This window comes from Anabrus simplex, chromosome 3 (assembly GCF_040414725.1).
Source record: "Anabrus simplex isolate iqAnaSimp1 chromosome 3, ASM4041472v1, whole genome shotgun sequence".
NCBI lineage: Eukaryota > Metazoa > Arthropoda > Insecta > Orthoptera > Tettigoniidae > Anabrus > Anabrus simplex.
In genome coordinates, this window is record NC_090267.1 from 157,046,517 (window position 1) to 157,062,928 (window position 16,412).

At 33.5% G+C, this 16,412-nt stretch overlaps 1 protein-coding gene across 1 annotated transcript in view; it reads right to left on the reverse strand.

Annotated features, from left to right (window-relative positions):
* Nucleotides 1–253: 253 nt before the first annotated feature.
* Nucleotides 254–16,412, reverse strand: part of LOC136867130 (trypsin-3) — a 135,616-nt gene continuing 119,457 nt past the window's right edge. The window contains exon 7 of the mRNA XM_068227026.1: nucleotides 254–503. Within this exon, the coding sequence (XP_068083127.1) occupies nucleotides 345–503 (159 nt within the window). The 3' untranslated portion in view covers nucleotides 254–344. The remainder of the gene's footprint in view (nucleotides 504–16,412) is intronic.

Below are 16,412 nucleotides of genomic sequence, written 5' to 3' on the forward strand. Positions count from 1 at the left end.
TATAGGCTTATTGTTACTCGATTCGAGGACTTTCGTGAAGGAGAAATGAGGAAACTCATGATATCATATTATAGGTGGCCAACAGGAGAATTTGGATTACCAGTCTCTCAGTTATATGATCACCAACTACAATGACTACGGAAGACCTTTCATGTGTCCAGTTACCCTGGTTTGTAAGCAAAGTGACATTCTCTGAATCACTGTCTGTGTTCAAGTATTTCTTTAGTTGGCAGGAACCATCTAAAGGAATCGCTTCAATCATAATACAAATTTAATATCGTTATCAGATCAAATATAATTTTACAATTGCAATTATTACCTATGAAAATGATTTCATAAACATTTTACAGATTCGTTATTTCGTGGATCCAATGTCTAAACGCAGATATTTTCACGAAGGTCTGATAAGTTGCAGCTGTAGGGCAGGTCTGGATTTCTGCTAACATCCGGTTTGCAAGTCCTACTAATTTACCGTCGACAACCATAAGTGCTCCTTCATCATACTGAAAAATAGAAATGGAAGTGTTTTATATTTCATGCACACTTCGTTTTCTGATGCAATAGTCACAAACGTTCAGAATTTATTGTATAGTACATGAGATGTAAAGATATTGTACCAAAGATTCCTAATACTAAAGCTCTCATTTTACGTTTGTAATAAGCATAGGAGGAGTTATATGCAGAACTGGGTCTGAGATTAAAGTGCTGACAAAATATATCTACATACTTACTTCCTAACGAGGACAACTTTTTGATTCAAGTACATAGATCGTACATACGTTTACTATCAGTTATGCCTTTCAGTGTTCAGTTTCAGTTTCAGTTTCAGTGTTCTGTTTGAAAGCCTCTGTGAATTAACTAACGGACTCTACAACCCATTATTTGTGACTAACTCTTGTATAGTTCTGCACATCTGACCTATTAGTCACTAAAATTGAGCCTGACATTGAACACCTGTCTCCCTCTGCTTCTTCCACACAATTTGGTCGAGTCAATTATTCTCCTAAACGATGTATCCTGTCCTACACTTCCACCGAAGCCGACTCAAACTAGTACTCATTTCCGATGTAGGCTACGTGAAACCAACGATCATGTGGCACTCCAAATGTAGACTGTTTGAAATGTTATAATTTCCGATGAGGAATCGAACCAAGTCATTCCCAGTGATCCGAGCACGCTTTAAAGACTCGACTAGGCAACCATCGAATACAGAATAGCCTAAATCAATATTGTGACCGTATAGTCACAGGAATAATTATTTCGAATTATATATTGAAGAAATTAGTAGGCTTGTAGCTTCCTTTGTGTGGATGCTGGCAGTAGCGTCATATTGCATAACACTTCGCGACGTAGGGGCGCCAAGAGCTCCCAGTGGGTGGCTCAGAAAAACTCCCAAACTGCGCGCGTATCATGAAACAAGGGGAAGAAGAATACAATTTTGCTAACTCCATCTTGAAAACAAACGCCAACGCACAGCGATGCCAAAGCGATGGGGCGATTTCAGGGGTATTTTCAGCTCAGTAAAGGCTAAACTAACCAGAAAACATACATCAGAGCAATAAGAGGAATATTGGATGAATGGCAAAATTGAAAAACAAGGTAGAATAATCTCACCTACGAAAATGCACCTTCATAAGATTACATAACCACCACGGCGTACCCACGCCTACAGTGTCGCCAAATACTATTAGCGAATACTACCCCCACCCCGATTGTATTGGAATTAATTACTACAAATCCACCGATCATCCTGAGTTCCGCATCACACCTTGTATTTCGGAGTACTTGGCCACACAAGTTGCCGCATCGCTGGGATTCGTAAGCCTTGTGGATCTGGAAAACTGAAATGTGTAGGAGGGAGATGTCTCCCAAGCATTCCCCACCCTAGGGAGCCTTTATATTTGCCTGCACATATGAGGGTGGCCACCAGTCTTCGAGGAGTCTACGAGGTGACCACACGGCCGATTTTTGGTCTGATTTCCCTCTCTTTGTGTGAAAATTTTCTGTGAGCGGGAGTGTGAAAAGTCGGATTTCAGTGCGAATCTGCAGTAAAAATTTGAACTGTGTAAACATGATGTGCGCATCTATAATTTGATCACGGTGCGACACGAAGGATCGTGAGTGACATAAATTCGCACCGAGAACGGTGAAACAATGAATTGCCGTCTGTCGAACGTGGAACGTTAATTTTCAATCAGTACCCCGTAGTGGAGGCAGAGAGCTTCTTAATTATAATCTATGTTAGAAACTGTGTAAACGGCAGGCGAGTGAGTAGTGATAGTACGAAGAATTAGTTGTTATCACATAAACAAAATTGTATCAATGTTTATCGTGCTTCAGAACAGCGTAATCTGAGGAGCGCGCTGAACAAAGCAGACAAGACAGGGTCGAGAATAAACATAAGTAGCCCACCTTGGGGTAATGCGGGAGGTTAAACTGTTTCGGTAATGAAACTGTGAGCTCGGAATTGCATATGTCAGATTAGGATAGACTAGCTGCGTCCTGTACCAGGGTATCGTATACATTCATAACTTTCATACTGGTTAGAAGAAAGGAAAATTTGCCTGTAACGTGAGTGGAGGAAGTTTTGTGAAAAAAGTGTAAACAGTGTCATTTCAGTGTTCAAACCCCAACGCTATGGATTATTCCAGGAGCATCATGGAACGTCTTGAACCAGCGATCTCCCACTTCAGCAGGATGGGCTAAGACCTTCGAGGCAGCCCTCCCTCGGGGCTCGAACAGCGGACGATGGACAACGGACCAACATGTTGAGTACAAAATTATGATCTTGTGATACTGATATTCCCTGTAGATAAATCATGACAGAATATAGGAATAGCATGGGATGATTTTATATTGAATAATTAAAGTAGTAAGATTAGAGTGGTCGGTATTTTTATTTTAGTTTAACCTTTTAAAGTTGTTTGGGAAGGAAACAAATTAGGAATAGAGTATGAATTTCCCATCTAGTTGTCTTTATTGTTTTATTGTTTTATGAGTACTGTCAGAGGAGACGGAGGGAAAAGGCTAATTAATTTCGTTGAGGTAATAAAGGAGCCTTCGTTCTTGGAGAGATATATGAAAGAAGTCAGGTTGAGATGACGCAAGAATCTTTGCCATATATCCTGTGAACCAGATAGAGTTGGATAGATGAAGTACTCGTTTTAATGTAAAGTAGTTGTATTTTATGCATGATAACTTAAGGCGTTGCTACATAATATGTGTGTGAAGAGTCATGGCACCGAGGTACAAATGTCCACCCCCACCAACTCTAGCTAGGGCCCCTGTTAAAGAAATTTTTTTTGTGATTGCTTAAATACCTTTTTGTTAGTTCATTTTATTTCTTTTAAATTAATCAGTTTGGTCGGATAATTTTATGCCGATCTATTAAAGAATTATAACTTCATGTCAGGTACATAGTCCGTATTATTATTATTATTATTATTATTATTATTATTATTATTATTATTATTATTACTATTATTATTATTATCATTATTGTGATTATTATGACTATTGTTATTAGTAAATTCTGTGAGATTATTAAACTCTAGTTTGCTAGCCCGTGGATTGTGGTAGTTTTACTATGAGAGACACGAGGATGGAACTCCGGACTCCTATAAGAGAGAGAGAGAGAGAGAGTAAAATAATGTAACGGCCCTAAAGTTGAGAGATTGGTCCGATGAAGAATACCTGAGCGGGTTAGAGCATAATTCTATGCACCTGTTTGTATTTGTTATTTTTGTTCGCGTGAATAAATTGGCCCACTGAATAGGCTTTTGTAAACGCGCTAATGTTGGGTTTAAAGAGAATATGCGGGCGGTTGACAAGGAAATTTATGGCATCCTTCCCCGGGAGGGTCGCAGCTCGCTTGACGGGTCAAACCAGGCCTGCTGAAAGGAAAATGTATGGCCGTCTTTCTCAAGGAAGTGTTGTTCCATTGAACCCTCTTTTGCTCGAATAGTGAAATGTTTTATGTTAATCGATTACCACATTCTAATAAGGCTAAGAAAGAATGAATGCAGGAGCACTTAATTCATACACAGGTAGAAGTGATAGATAGGGTCTTGATTTTTCAGGTTCCCCGACTCGAGAGACCTGTTGGTCTCCCGTTCGTACCTCGGACATGACAAAAGGGAGTCAGTCACACAAACGACGGCTAATGGTAATCCAGATGCAGTTACCATGTATGGGAAATGTTATAATATGTGTTTTCTCTTCCAGGTGTGATAATAGTGTAAATAGGAGGTTGTTTTGATGCTAATTGATTTGTTTAATTGAGACTTCGTGAAAAATCCTTTGGTAGTTCGTTTGAGTGGAGGGTTCGGGCCCTATGATGTGTATAGTTAGTCCTCAAATGAGGTGATTAGCAGTAACTAGAATTGTGTGCATTTCATGTTTTTGCGAGAGGTTGTAACGCCGTGGAGTTGTTTATCATTTTATGATTTTTTTAAATTTCTTTAAACATTATATTTCTCGTGTTATGTTCGATGTAGGTGGCCACTCTAATCTTAGAGTAAATTAGTGTAACTTGCTGTGTTTTAAATATGGAATTTGGGAATTAATCCCGGGAATATTTATATCCGCAAGGTCATAGTTTCCTTATAAATTTTTGTAAAAAGTTAGGTTCATTATAATAGTGTTTACCGTACTCAGCACGTAAAATAATCGTGTCCGTAAATTCGAAACCAAGTTTATCAACCAAGAATGTAGTAAACGCAACTCAAATTTCTCCGAGTTGTTTGAAGTTATATGTGAACACCCAGGTGCCTAATCCGAATAGGTGATTGTTTTTGTGTTATAATATTCAACAGCGTAATGTCAATAGACCACATAATGATCTTATAATGATGTGGATCAAAATTTCACTTGGGTGGTAGCCCGGAAAGGGTTGTCCGTTGCTGGTATTAAAATTCAATGGATGTAATTTAACTATGATGTTCAAGGTTGTAGATTGTAAATATGTTCAACGGGAGTGAATTAAATATTCAGAAAATTTATTCGTGCCTAATTTTTGCCGATAATTAGCATCCAGAACCTCTTCCGTTCATGTTATGCCTTTAAGTTAGTTGTAAGATATTTTATTTTTATCGCCGCGGACGGTCTGCGACTCTGAGTAGCCGGGGTTCAGATCTTAGGAACGGGAGAGTTAGCAGCGACCTTGCTAGGCCGCAGGGCGTTGACCACTCATGTGAGTGGATTACTTATTCAATCCCAATGAGAGGGAATCGTCACAGGCCGAAAAGGTCCCTTGACCATCGCCTTCCGTGGAGCATGGTGCCATGTGTTCATGACCCGACAGGGTTGTTGGCACATGGTACCATGAGCTATGGGGGATGGTGGGAAAGGTCCCAATATATATAAAATAACTTGTTCTGACTGACTGACTGACTGACTGACTGACTGACTGACTGACTGACTGACTGACCTGAATATTGGTATTTGGGATCTCCTATAAAAATATAGAAACATGTATGTTTTGTTTTTGGGCAATCCAATTAATGGGGGGGTGAAAAGGGGGTTAATTTATAAAATGAGTGTATCTATAGCTCAACTTTTTAAGTTTACGGGTGTAGGAATTGGTATTTAGAATCTCCTTTAAAAGTAAAGAAACACGTATTAATTGTTTTAGGAAAATTCTAATAGGTAAGGTGAAAAAGGGTGAAAAAGGGGTTGAATGCCTTTAATGAAGATACTTATCTCATTAACTGAAGATATTTCGGTCCTGAAAATTGGTTTTTGGGATCTCCTTTAAAAATAAAGAAACACGCATTTTTGTGTTTGGAAAATCCAATTAATGGGGGATGAAAAGGGGGGTAAATTTTAAAAATGAGTGTATCTATATCGCAAAACTTTTAAAGTTGTGCCCGTTGCATTTCCTAGACGTTTACAAAAATGGCGCCGGAGGAAGGTATGGCCCACTCAAGTTAAAAATAATACACAATGAAGTCATGATGTCGAGGTATAACAGACAACCATGTATAATTGGGAACGGATGTATACCGAAGGCGGTGCAGAACAGCAAAAGGTCAAGTAGATTGTTTTAAAGAAAAAGTAGAACAGAAGATATTATTATAAAAATACACTTGAAAAATTGAATTCGCAGTCAAGACGTGAATTGCGAGTGCGCTACAAAAAAGATGAAAGTTTACTAGATTTCGTCGGAAATTCATAAAGAAAAATTGCGTTCATTAAGAAGAAAACGGGATAATCAACCCAAGTAAAAGTTGGCGCACAACAGTGGGGCGATTGAAGAGAAAGATACCGCGGGAACGTGAAGTAAAAGTATCGCCAAATAGAGTTGATGTCCATATGTGGAGCGACTGAAGAGAAAGACACCGCGGGAACGTGAAGAAAAAGGAACCGTTAGTCTGTGAGCAATAATTTTGCGGCTTAACGTGTGACTTATGGACTAAGATACCGGAAAACGTAACAAGGAAAAGAGGTGATGGGAAAGATTCCCAAGAATGTAGAGTTGAGATAACGCATGATGGGAATTAGAAGTGGAAAGGATGGTATGTCTTTACATGAGGAAAGGTGATGGAGTTTGAATGGAGATATAATTTTATATGAAGAAATAGATGATATTTAGAAATAATCGTTATTCATGAGATGATTTCTTTCTTTTTATTAGCATAATTTAAGATATGCTTATTTTAATTTTGATTTTAGTTAATACTGAAGTGAAATCAAAGAAATGAAATCTGAACTCACGGTCAAGTTGTTCATGGTTTATTTGGTGGGATGATATCGATCTTCAGGAAAGTCCATCTATATATTAATTTACAGGGAAGACAAAGTTAATAACTAGTATATAAGATTGAAATATAGGAGTTTATTGAACTCATTAGGTTAAGGAATTGACGAATTTTGTAATATACTGTGTTGATATTCTGTAATATTAGTGAATTTTAAGGAAAATTAGAGAATTTGATAGGAAATTAGAGAGACTATATCAAATAGAATTAAATTTATCGAGAACATGGCAACTCAGGCAAGAATACACACTAGAAGGGAGCAAGAAGAAGAAATGAAGAGAAAACAAGAAAAACAAGAAGGAATTCCACTATGGTTCCAAGAATTTATGAAAAAGCAGGAAGAAGAGAAAAAGAAAGAGAAACAAGAACGAGAAGAAAAGAAAAAGAATGAGAAACAAGAACGAGAAGAAAAAGAAAGAAAACAGAAGGAGGAGCAGGAACAGATTGAGAAGAGGCAGGAAGCAGAGAGAAGGAAAGAGAGACAAGAACGTGAGGATGAGGAGAAGACACAGGAAGAAGAGAGAAAGAAGGAGAAAGTAGAGAAGGATAGAAGACGGGCAGACAAAGAACAAAAGCAACAAGTATTGTTAAAGGAAATAAGTATGGAGCAAGAAAAGAAACTAGAAGAATGGCAACAGAAACAACTCGAGGAAATAGTAAAGAAGCAAAAAGAGTTATTACAAGAGTTCAATAGAAAACAGGATGATAAAGAGCAAGAACGGGAAGCGAAATATCAGAGATTCATGGAAGAAATGAGAGAAGAAGGAAGAGAAGATCAACAGAAGCAAAGAGGAATGGCAACAGAAACAGAAGGAATTATTGGAAGAAATTATTAGGAAACGAGGAGATGAACAGAAAGAGATGATCAAGGAGTTAAAAAAACAGGAAGAAATGACCGAAGAAAGTACGAAAATTCGATCAGAAATTTCCGGAATTAAGAACGATATTCAGAATATGCGGACCGAGGTGACCGAGAGCATGGAAAATAAAAGTAAGGAGATGCACGAAGAAATAAATAAAATAAAAGAAGTGACGGAAAGTCGAAGCATTGTTCAGAAGCAAATGGATGAGGAAATTAATAAGTTAACTACCAATCTGGAAGAAATAAGAGTTAGTAATGAGAAGAAATGGGAGGAAGTAAATAATATAAATGAAAAGGTAATAGAGAGTCAAGAAATCATCAAAAGATTAAAGGATGAAGAGATTAATGAATTAACAAGTGGCATGGAAGGATTGAGTTTGAGACACCAAGATTTAGAGGAGAAATTTGTCAAGCTACAGGCCAAGTAGCTGACAAAATAAATGAATCGAGGGAAAAGATGGAGAGCAATAAGACTGAAGCGGATCAGAAAAAGGAGAAGACGGAAGAGGAGATGAAACAAATTAGAAAAGAGATACAGGAAATGAAGGTAGAGAATCAGTCAACGAAATCTGTAATTTCAAACTGTAGCGAGAGGCAAAAATCAATTGTGATACAAGTCAACGAAAGAGAGACCACACCTTCAGGAATAATTGACCCAAGTAGGCAAAATCGTGAGTTAGTCAACGAAAGTAACCATAGTGATAGTACTCCAATAATAAACATCATAAAAAATTATGATGACAGTCCAAAACACTTCGACAGGTCAGCAAAAATATCCCCTAAACAGTTCCCAAGAGAAATGGAAGAATATTTTCGTGAAGGAAGGGTACAGGAAAAGAAGAAGCTGTTATAGCTTTGATGGCTATTAGTTTCGTAAGTCTTAAAGCATAAAATAGACGACGGAGCTAAAGGATAATCCTAATTTTGAAATTCCGGTAAAGGTTAATTGAAGAGGAAAAAAAGGTGCGATTGAAAGAACCAACTAAGGTTAGTTTTAATTCAGTATAGGAGAACAGAAATGCAAGAAATGTTAATCGAAGGTAAGAAAACAATGTCACAAGGGTTATGATTACTATAGTGATTACGATGAATTGATAATTTAGGTCAACTAAGGTTTGAATAATTAATCATTTAGGTAGGAATCCTAGGAATGGTGGTAATCCACCAAGAGAAAGTAGAAGGAGGAGTAAGCAAGATTTTGTAATTTGATTATTGGTTATTGTTAAGAAGTTTTGATTAATATGGTAAATGCGATGCACATTAAATATTAAAATGATAGATAAGGTGAGGAATGAATAAATAATGAAATATAACTCCCATAGGGTTTCTCCTGCTACTATGGCGGCAATTTTTCAACCAATATGATTAATAGAAGAATAAGCTATTAGTTTTCGTAGGGAACTTTGGTTTAACCCACCCAAAGACCCAATTAGCACTGAGATAAGAATAATTATTCTAATGAAAATGTTTATATCAATAATGTATGCTAATAGTGTTAGAGGGGCAATTATTTGTCAGGTTATTAAAATAAAGCAGTTTTTCATCTTAAACCTTCTATTGTTGCTGGAAACCAAAAATGGAAGGGGGCGGCCCCCATTTTTAGTAACAATGCTGAACATATTAGGGTTGAAAAGATTTCGGTATTTATATAAAAAGGGTTATTAGAGAATGCAAAAATTAAAATGATAGAGAAAAGTAGTGCAGCGGAAGCTAAAGCTTGCACTAAGAAGTATTTTAGGGAAGCTTCTGTTGATATAAGATTTTTGTATCAGTTATAAAGGGAATAAAGGATAGGAGATTAATTTCTAATCCTATTCATGCCCCTAATCACGAAGTTGATCTAGTGGCAATAAGTGTACCTAAAATTAAAGTAGTAGCAAACAAGAACTTAGCAGGAGTAGTGAAGATGAAAAAGGAGGACAATCCTATTTACGGGGTATGAACCCATTAGCTTTTATTTAGCTTACCTTTTTGTTGAAGTTTATAAGTATATCCCTGTGTATGAAGCACGAAAGGTTTTGATACTTTAGGAAATAGTTTATATCTATTAGATATAATGAAGGCAAATAATTACATGATTTACTCTATCACAATAATCCTTTTTATCAGGCACTTCATTGTTAAAAACATTAATGTAAGAATAGTAAGGATTGGTGCAGGGTGATTATTAGTATTACAATGATTAGTTAAAAAGGAGAAAATTTTCTTGGGGAAGTATTTTTTGAAAAAGTGCACTTTTTGCATTTTTGGTAATCAATGATTTTTTGGAAAATTTGAGGTTGATGAAAAAATAATTAAAATAGATTTAGTTGACAAAGATTAGTAACAATTTTGAAATTATCTGAAATTTAAAACTTTTTACATAAAGGCCTTATTTAAGATTATTTTCGGAATGGTTGATAATTTTTAGCAAGAAATTTTGGTCAGTTACAATCGTTTTATATATATATACATTTATATAATATTAATTACATATAGAAAAGGAACCTTAATTAATAATAACTTATTGATATACAAACCCCAGATAATGTTAATAACAAATATACTTGAAAGAGAAAAAGAGGATCTTATAGATATTTGTAGCATCTACATATATATCAAATATAGATTTCTATATTATTATATGTTTATATAATATATACTTTAGATATAGATATAAATATATAATAACCTATATTCATTATCTATTTAATTTTTGGTAATAAATTAAAGTATTTATTTTAAATATGCATTTTATTAAATACACCTATTTAAGTATATATTTCAAGAAATATACATAAAAATATACAATGTTTATTATTCTAATTAAATATTTATTACGTGTTTGTGAGGTTGGAGGGCGGCCGCTGCCGGCTATAAGCCTTTTATAAAAGAAAAATTATTAGTATTTAGTAAATGTGTCCCGTGTGTTACTTTATAGATAAGTGAATATTTTTCATTGTATAGGGGCGAAAAATACCATGAAAATTCAACGCCAAGAAATACTCAAAACGGGTTCATTATATTATATATTAATATTTATGTGATGTTATGTTATCATTAGTGTTATTACTATTTGATCCGTTGATTAATAATGGATTTAGATAGTTTTATTCTTGCTTAATTGTTTACTTTTTATATGTTTTACATGTGAATTTTTGTGATTATAGATTTATAAGCTTAAATAGTAAGATATATTTGCAGTATAAATATTATTTATCAAGGTGACTTGGAATTAGTAATATAATATGTAGCCGGCTAAAGTCGTGCCAGCCGCCGCGGTTATACGTAGGGTTACAGTAAATATTATTAGTGTAGGAGTAAGTAAATTTTAATATGTTTAAATGTAAATTTTTAAGGTAGAATTCTTGAATTTATATAGAGCTTAAGGATAGTATATGAAGCTTTAAAAATTGGACTATAAACTAGGATTAGATACCCTATTATTCCAATTGTAAATATTGTTACTTGAGTAGTAATAGTTATGTTCTTGAAACTCAAAGAATTTGGCGGTGTTATAGTCTTTTCAGAGGAATCTGTCATGTAATCGATAACACACGTTTTAGTCGACTTGGTTTTGTTATCAGTTTGTATACAGCCGTCGTAAGATTAAATTTTATAAGAGTGGTAATTTTCTATAACTCTTATTAGAGTGAATGTCAGTTCAAGGTGCAGCTTATAATCAAGTAAGAGATGGATTACAATAAAAAAAATTAATGGATCTTGCAATGAAAGGTAGTGCATTTGAAGGTGGATTTGAAAGTAATATTGTTATATTATGATAATGTAATTTTAGCTCTAAAACATGCACACATCGCCCGTCGCTCTCATTATAAGGTGAGATAAGTCGTTACATAGTAGATGTACTGGAAAGTGCATCTAGAATGCAAAATAAAGCTTAAAGTGAAGCATTTAATTTACACTGAGAGGATGTTCGTGAGATTCGAATTATTTTGAAAATATCAATTTATGATTAGTGAATAGGGAAAGCTTGTTTAATTGAAATAACATTAATTATATATGTTTTAGTATAGGAATAGAACAAATTAATTTATTTATAGTGGAGTAGTACTGTGAAGGGAAATTGAAAAAAGTTGAAAATAAATTTTTAGGAAAATAAATTAATATTGTACCTTGTGTATCAGGGTTTATTAAAATTGGAATAGAGATGTATTTTTCCCGAATTAAAAAGAGCTAATTTGTTATGTTGGTTAATGTAATATTATTATCAAGAATAACAAATTTATAATGAAATATTAGTCGGTTTTTAAGATATCTGGTTCTTCAAGAAATGAATTTAATTCAGTATTTAATAGTAGTTTTTATATTGATATATTAACTGTTTATTGAATATAATATTTTAAGGGATAAGCTTTAAAATAGGGATTTATAATTATTATAACAGTTGTAAAGAATTGTAGGCTTTAAATTAGCTATCAGATGAATAATGTTATAAGTTATTTTATTGTAATATAATTTAATAGTAATATTAAGTTGGATATTGAAGTGAATTGCATAATATAAATGTAAATATAATAATGATAAAATTAGTATATAAAAGTGTAAGATATTTAATATATGTAAATTTATATGAAGGAAGAAGGCAAATTTTATGTTCGCCTGTTTGTCAAAAACGTGTCCTTTTGGGATGTATTTAAGGTCGGGCCTGCCCGCTGATAGGAAATTAAAGCGCCGCGGTATTTTGACCGTGCAAAGGTAGCATAATCATTAGTCTTTTCATTTAAGGCTGGAATGAATGGTTTGACGAAACATTTACTGTCTGCGTGTAATGAATAGAATTTAACTTTTGAGTCAAAAGGCTTAAATGAATATGAAAGACGAGAAGACCCTATAGATCTTTATATGGAATTATACATATTTTGTTTGGTGGTATTATTAATATGTATTTTACCATATTTTGTTGGGGTGACACAAAGATAAATGTAACTCTTTGTTTTACAAACATTGATTTATGAATATTTGATCCGTTAATAGCGATTAAAAGATAAATTTACCTTAGGGATAACAGCGTAATTTTTTGAGAGTTCATATCGACAAGAAAGATTGCGACCTCGATGTTGGATTAAGGCATATGATTAGGTGTAGAAGTTTAATTAATAAGTCTGTTCGACTTTTAAATCCTTACATGATCTGAGTTCAGACCGGCGTAAGCCAGGTAGGTTTCTATCTTTATAGTAAATTAATATTTTAGTATGAAAGGACCAAATATTCAAAATAATTTTTAATATAAGTGATAAATATTAATACTATTTTGGCAGTGAAATGTATTGAATTTAGAATTCAAAAATGTAAGAGTATTACAGGTAGTATTGTTAATAGAGATTTTAATGAGAATATTGGGGTCTGTTATGTTGATTATTTGTGTATTAATTGGGGTGCCCTTTCTTACTCTATTGGAGCGAAAGGTTTTAAGTTATATTCAAATTCCTAATAAAGTAGGATTTATTGGATTGCCGCAACCTTTTGCTGATGCAATTAAGTTATTTTCTAAGGAGGGAACATATACTGTAGCATCAAATTATTCTATATATTATTTTTCTCCTGTTTTTAGACTATTTTTGGCTTTAATGACTTGAATGATTTATCCTTTTATAACAATTTTATTTACTTTTAAATTGGGAATTTTATTTTTTAGTTTGCACAAGTTTAGGAGTGTATACTGTAATAATTGCGGGGTGATCATCTAATTCTAATTATGCATTATTGGGAGGATTGCAAGCTGTTGCTCAGACAATTTCTTATGAAGTGAGATTAGCATTGATTTTGTTAAGATTTATTTTTAGTAGGTAATTATTGTTTAATAAGATTTATACATCTTTAAGGTTGTGTGATTCATATTTTTAACCTTTCCTCTTATATTAGCATGATTTTCATCATGTTTAGTGGAAATTAATCGAACTCCTTTTGATTTTGCAGAAGGGGAGTCGGAGTTGGATTCGGGATTTAATGTTGAATACAGAAGTGGTGGATTTGCATTATTTTTTTAGCTGAGTACACTAGTATTTTATTTATAAGAATATTGTTTTGTATAATTTTTGTGAGATGTTTTATCAATTTATTTCTTTTTTAAGTTGACTTTTTACCTTTCATATTTATCTGGGTTCGAGGAACTCTTCTTCGATTTCGGTATGATAAATTAATATATTTAGCATGGAAGGCTTATTTACCCTTTTCACTTATTTTTTATTATTTTTTCTAGGATTAAAGGTTTTTGTGTTTTCTTTACTTATTTAATGTATTTTATTTAGTAAAGTTTATATAAGAATTGAACTTCTGTCTTATGTTTTCAAATCATATGCTTTCATAAGCTTAATAACTAATTTACTAGATTATCTCAAATATAAAAGATTAGAGGATTTAAAATATAGTAAAGAAAGTATAGGACAGTAAGGATTTGACCAGTTAGAATATATAAGTCTTCTACTGGTCGAGCACCAATTCATGTTAAAAGAATAACAATGGAAACTATAGTTCAAAACAGGATTTGGTTGATTGGATAAAATTGGATGTCACGGAATTTATTATTTGCAGTAAAAGGAAGGTTGAGAAGAATTGCAATAGATATTACTAATGCAATTACTCCACCTAACTTATTAGGATAAGGTCGTAAATTTGCGTAAGCAAAAAGGAAATATCATTCGGGTTGAATATGAACAAGTGTAACTAAAGGGTTGGCAGGAGTAAAATTATCAAGGTCTCCTAATATATAAGGTTCAAGAAGGATTAATAATAGTAGGATAGCTACTATAATGATAAAACCAAAAATGTCCTTGAAGGAGAAATAAGGGTGTAATGGAATTTTATCTGAATTTCTATTTAGACCTAAATGGTTATTTGATCCTGTTTGATGAAGGAATAAGAGGTGAATTATAACTATTATAGCTACAATAAATGGTAGAACAAAATGGAAAGTAAAGAATCGAGTGAGAGTGGCATTATCAACAGCGAATCCCCCTCAAACCCATTGAACTAAATCATTATCTAAATACGGAACAGCTGATAAGGGGTTTGTAGTCACAGTTGCCCCTCAAAAAGATATTTGACCTCAAGGGAGAACATATCCTATAAGAGCTGTTCCTATAACTAGAAACAAAATTACAACACCTGTAGATCAAGTATGTATATAATTATATGAACCGCAATATATACCACGGCCTACATGAAGGTAAAGGCAGATGAAGAAGAAAGATACACCATTAGCATGTAAGGTGCGTAAGAGTCAACCATAGTTGACATCACGACAGATGTGAGCTACACTGGAGAAAGCTAGGCCTACATTTGCGGTATAGTGTATAGCTAAGAAAAGGCCGGTGGCAATTTGAATTATAAAACAGAGGCCGAGGAGTGATCCAAAGTTTCATCAAGCGGAAATATTGGAGGGGGCAGGTAGATCTACTAAGGCATTATTAGCCATTTTAAAAAGAGGGTGTGATACTCGTACAGGTTTGGCCATTAAAATTTTTGTCGTAATGGACCTTGAAAGATGTTTGTAATTTTTACAATTACGATTAAAGTAAGAAATAAGTAGTTTACCAATATCAATGTAATAAGATGATTAGGCTTATTATAGAGTTTAATTAAATGAAGGGTGGCTTCTGTATTTAGAGAGTTATGTAATAGATCAATAGGTATAAGGTCCATATTTTTGCTAAGTATGTTGGTAAAATATGGATCTCTTATCGATGAAATTATTAAAATTAAAGTGATTAACAGTAAGGTAATGACAAAGGTTTTCATAGTATAAAATGGCTCATGAGAAGCTAAATTAGTAATGTAGATAAAGAGGACTAATATACCTCTTAGGAAAATCAAGAATAGGATGTAGGAAAATCAAAAGGAGGAGGATATTAATCCAACAGTTATAGAGATGATACATGTTTGTACAATGATAATAAGGGTTATAGCAAGAGGGTGATTAGCTTGTATAAAATTAGACTATTAAGAAGATTAAAAACAAGAATTCTTAAATTTAAGATTCAGAGGGTAGTTTAGTATAAAATATTAATTTTGGGGATTAGTAAGAAAAAATTTTCTTTCCTCTGAGTTTTAGAAGAAATATCTTAATGTTGTTTTACAAGACCAGTGTTTTCATTAAACTACTAAAACAATGGTAATAAATATAAGTTGAGTTATCTTGATTCTAGTATATTTGATAGGAGTGTGAACTTTTTGTTCTAAGCGTAAACATTTATTGTCTATGTTGTTGAGTTTGGAATTTATTGTGTTGAGTTTGTTTGGGTTGCTTTATTTATATTCATATTTATTCATATTCATATTCATATTTATATTTATATTTATATTTATATATTACTTGGATTTCGGTAAGGATTCTTTTATTATAATATTAATTGGTACTATAGTGGTATTGGCTGCTATAACTAAGAGAGCTCAAATTCCTTTTACTTGATTACCGGCAGCTATGGCTGCTCCAACACCTGTATCAGCTTTAGTGCATTCATCAACGTTGGTTACGGCAGGGGTTTACTTATTGATTCGATTTAATAGAGTATTTGTGGAAACTTGATTGTCTAAGTTTTTACTACTTATAGCTGGCCTTACTATATTTATAGCGGGTCTGGGAGCTAACTTTGAATTTGATTTAAAAAAGAATATTGCTTTATCAACTTTAAGACAGTTAGGTTTGATGATAAGAATTTTAGCTATAGGTTTTCCTAAATAAGCTTTCTTTCATCTTTTAACACATGCATTATTTAAGGCCCTTTTATTCATATGTGCTGGTTCATTGATTCATAATATAAAGGATTCTCAAGATATTCGGTTCATGGGAAACA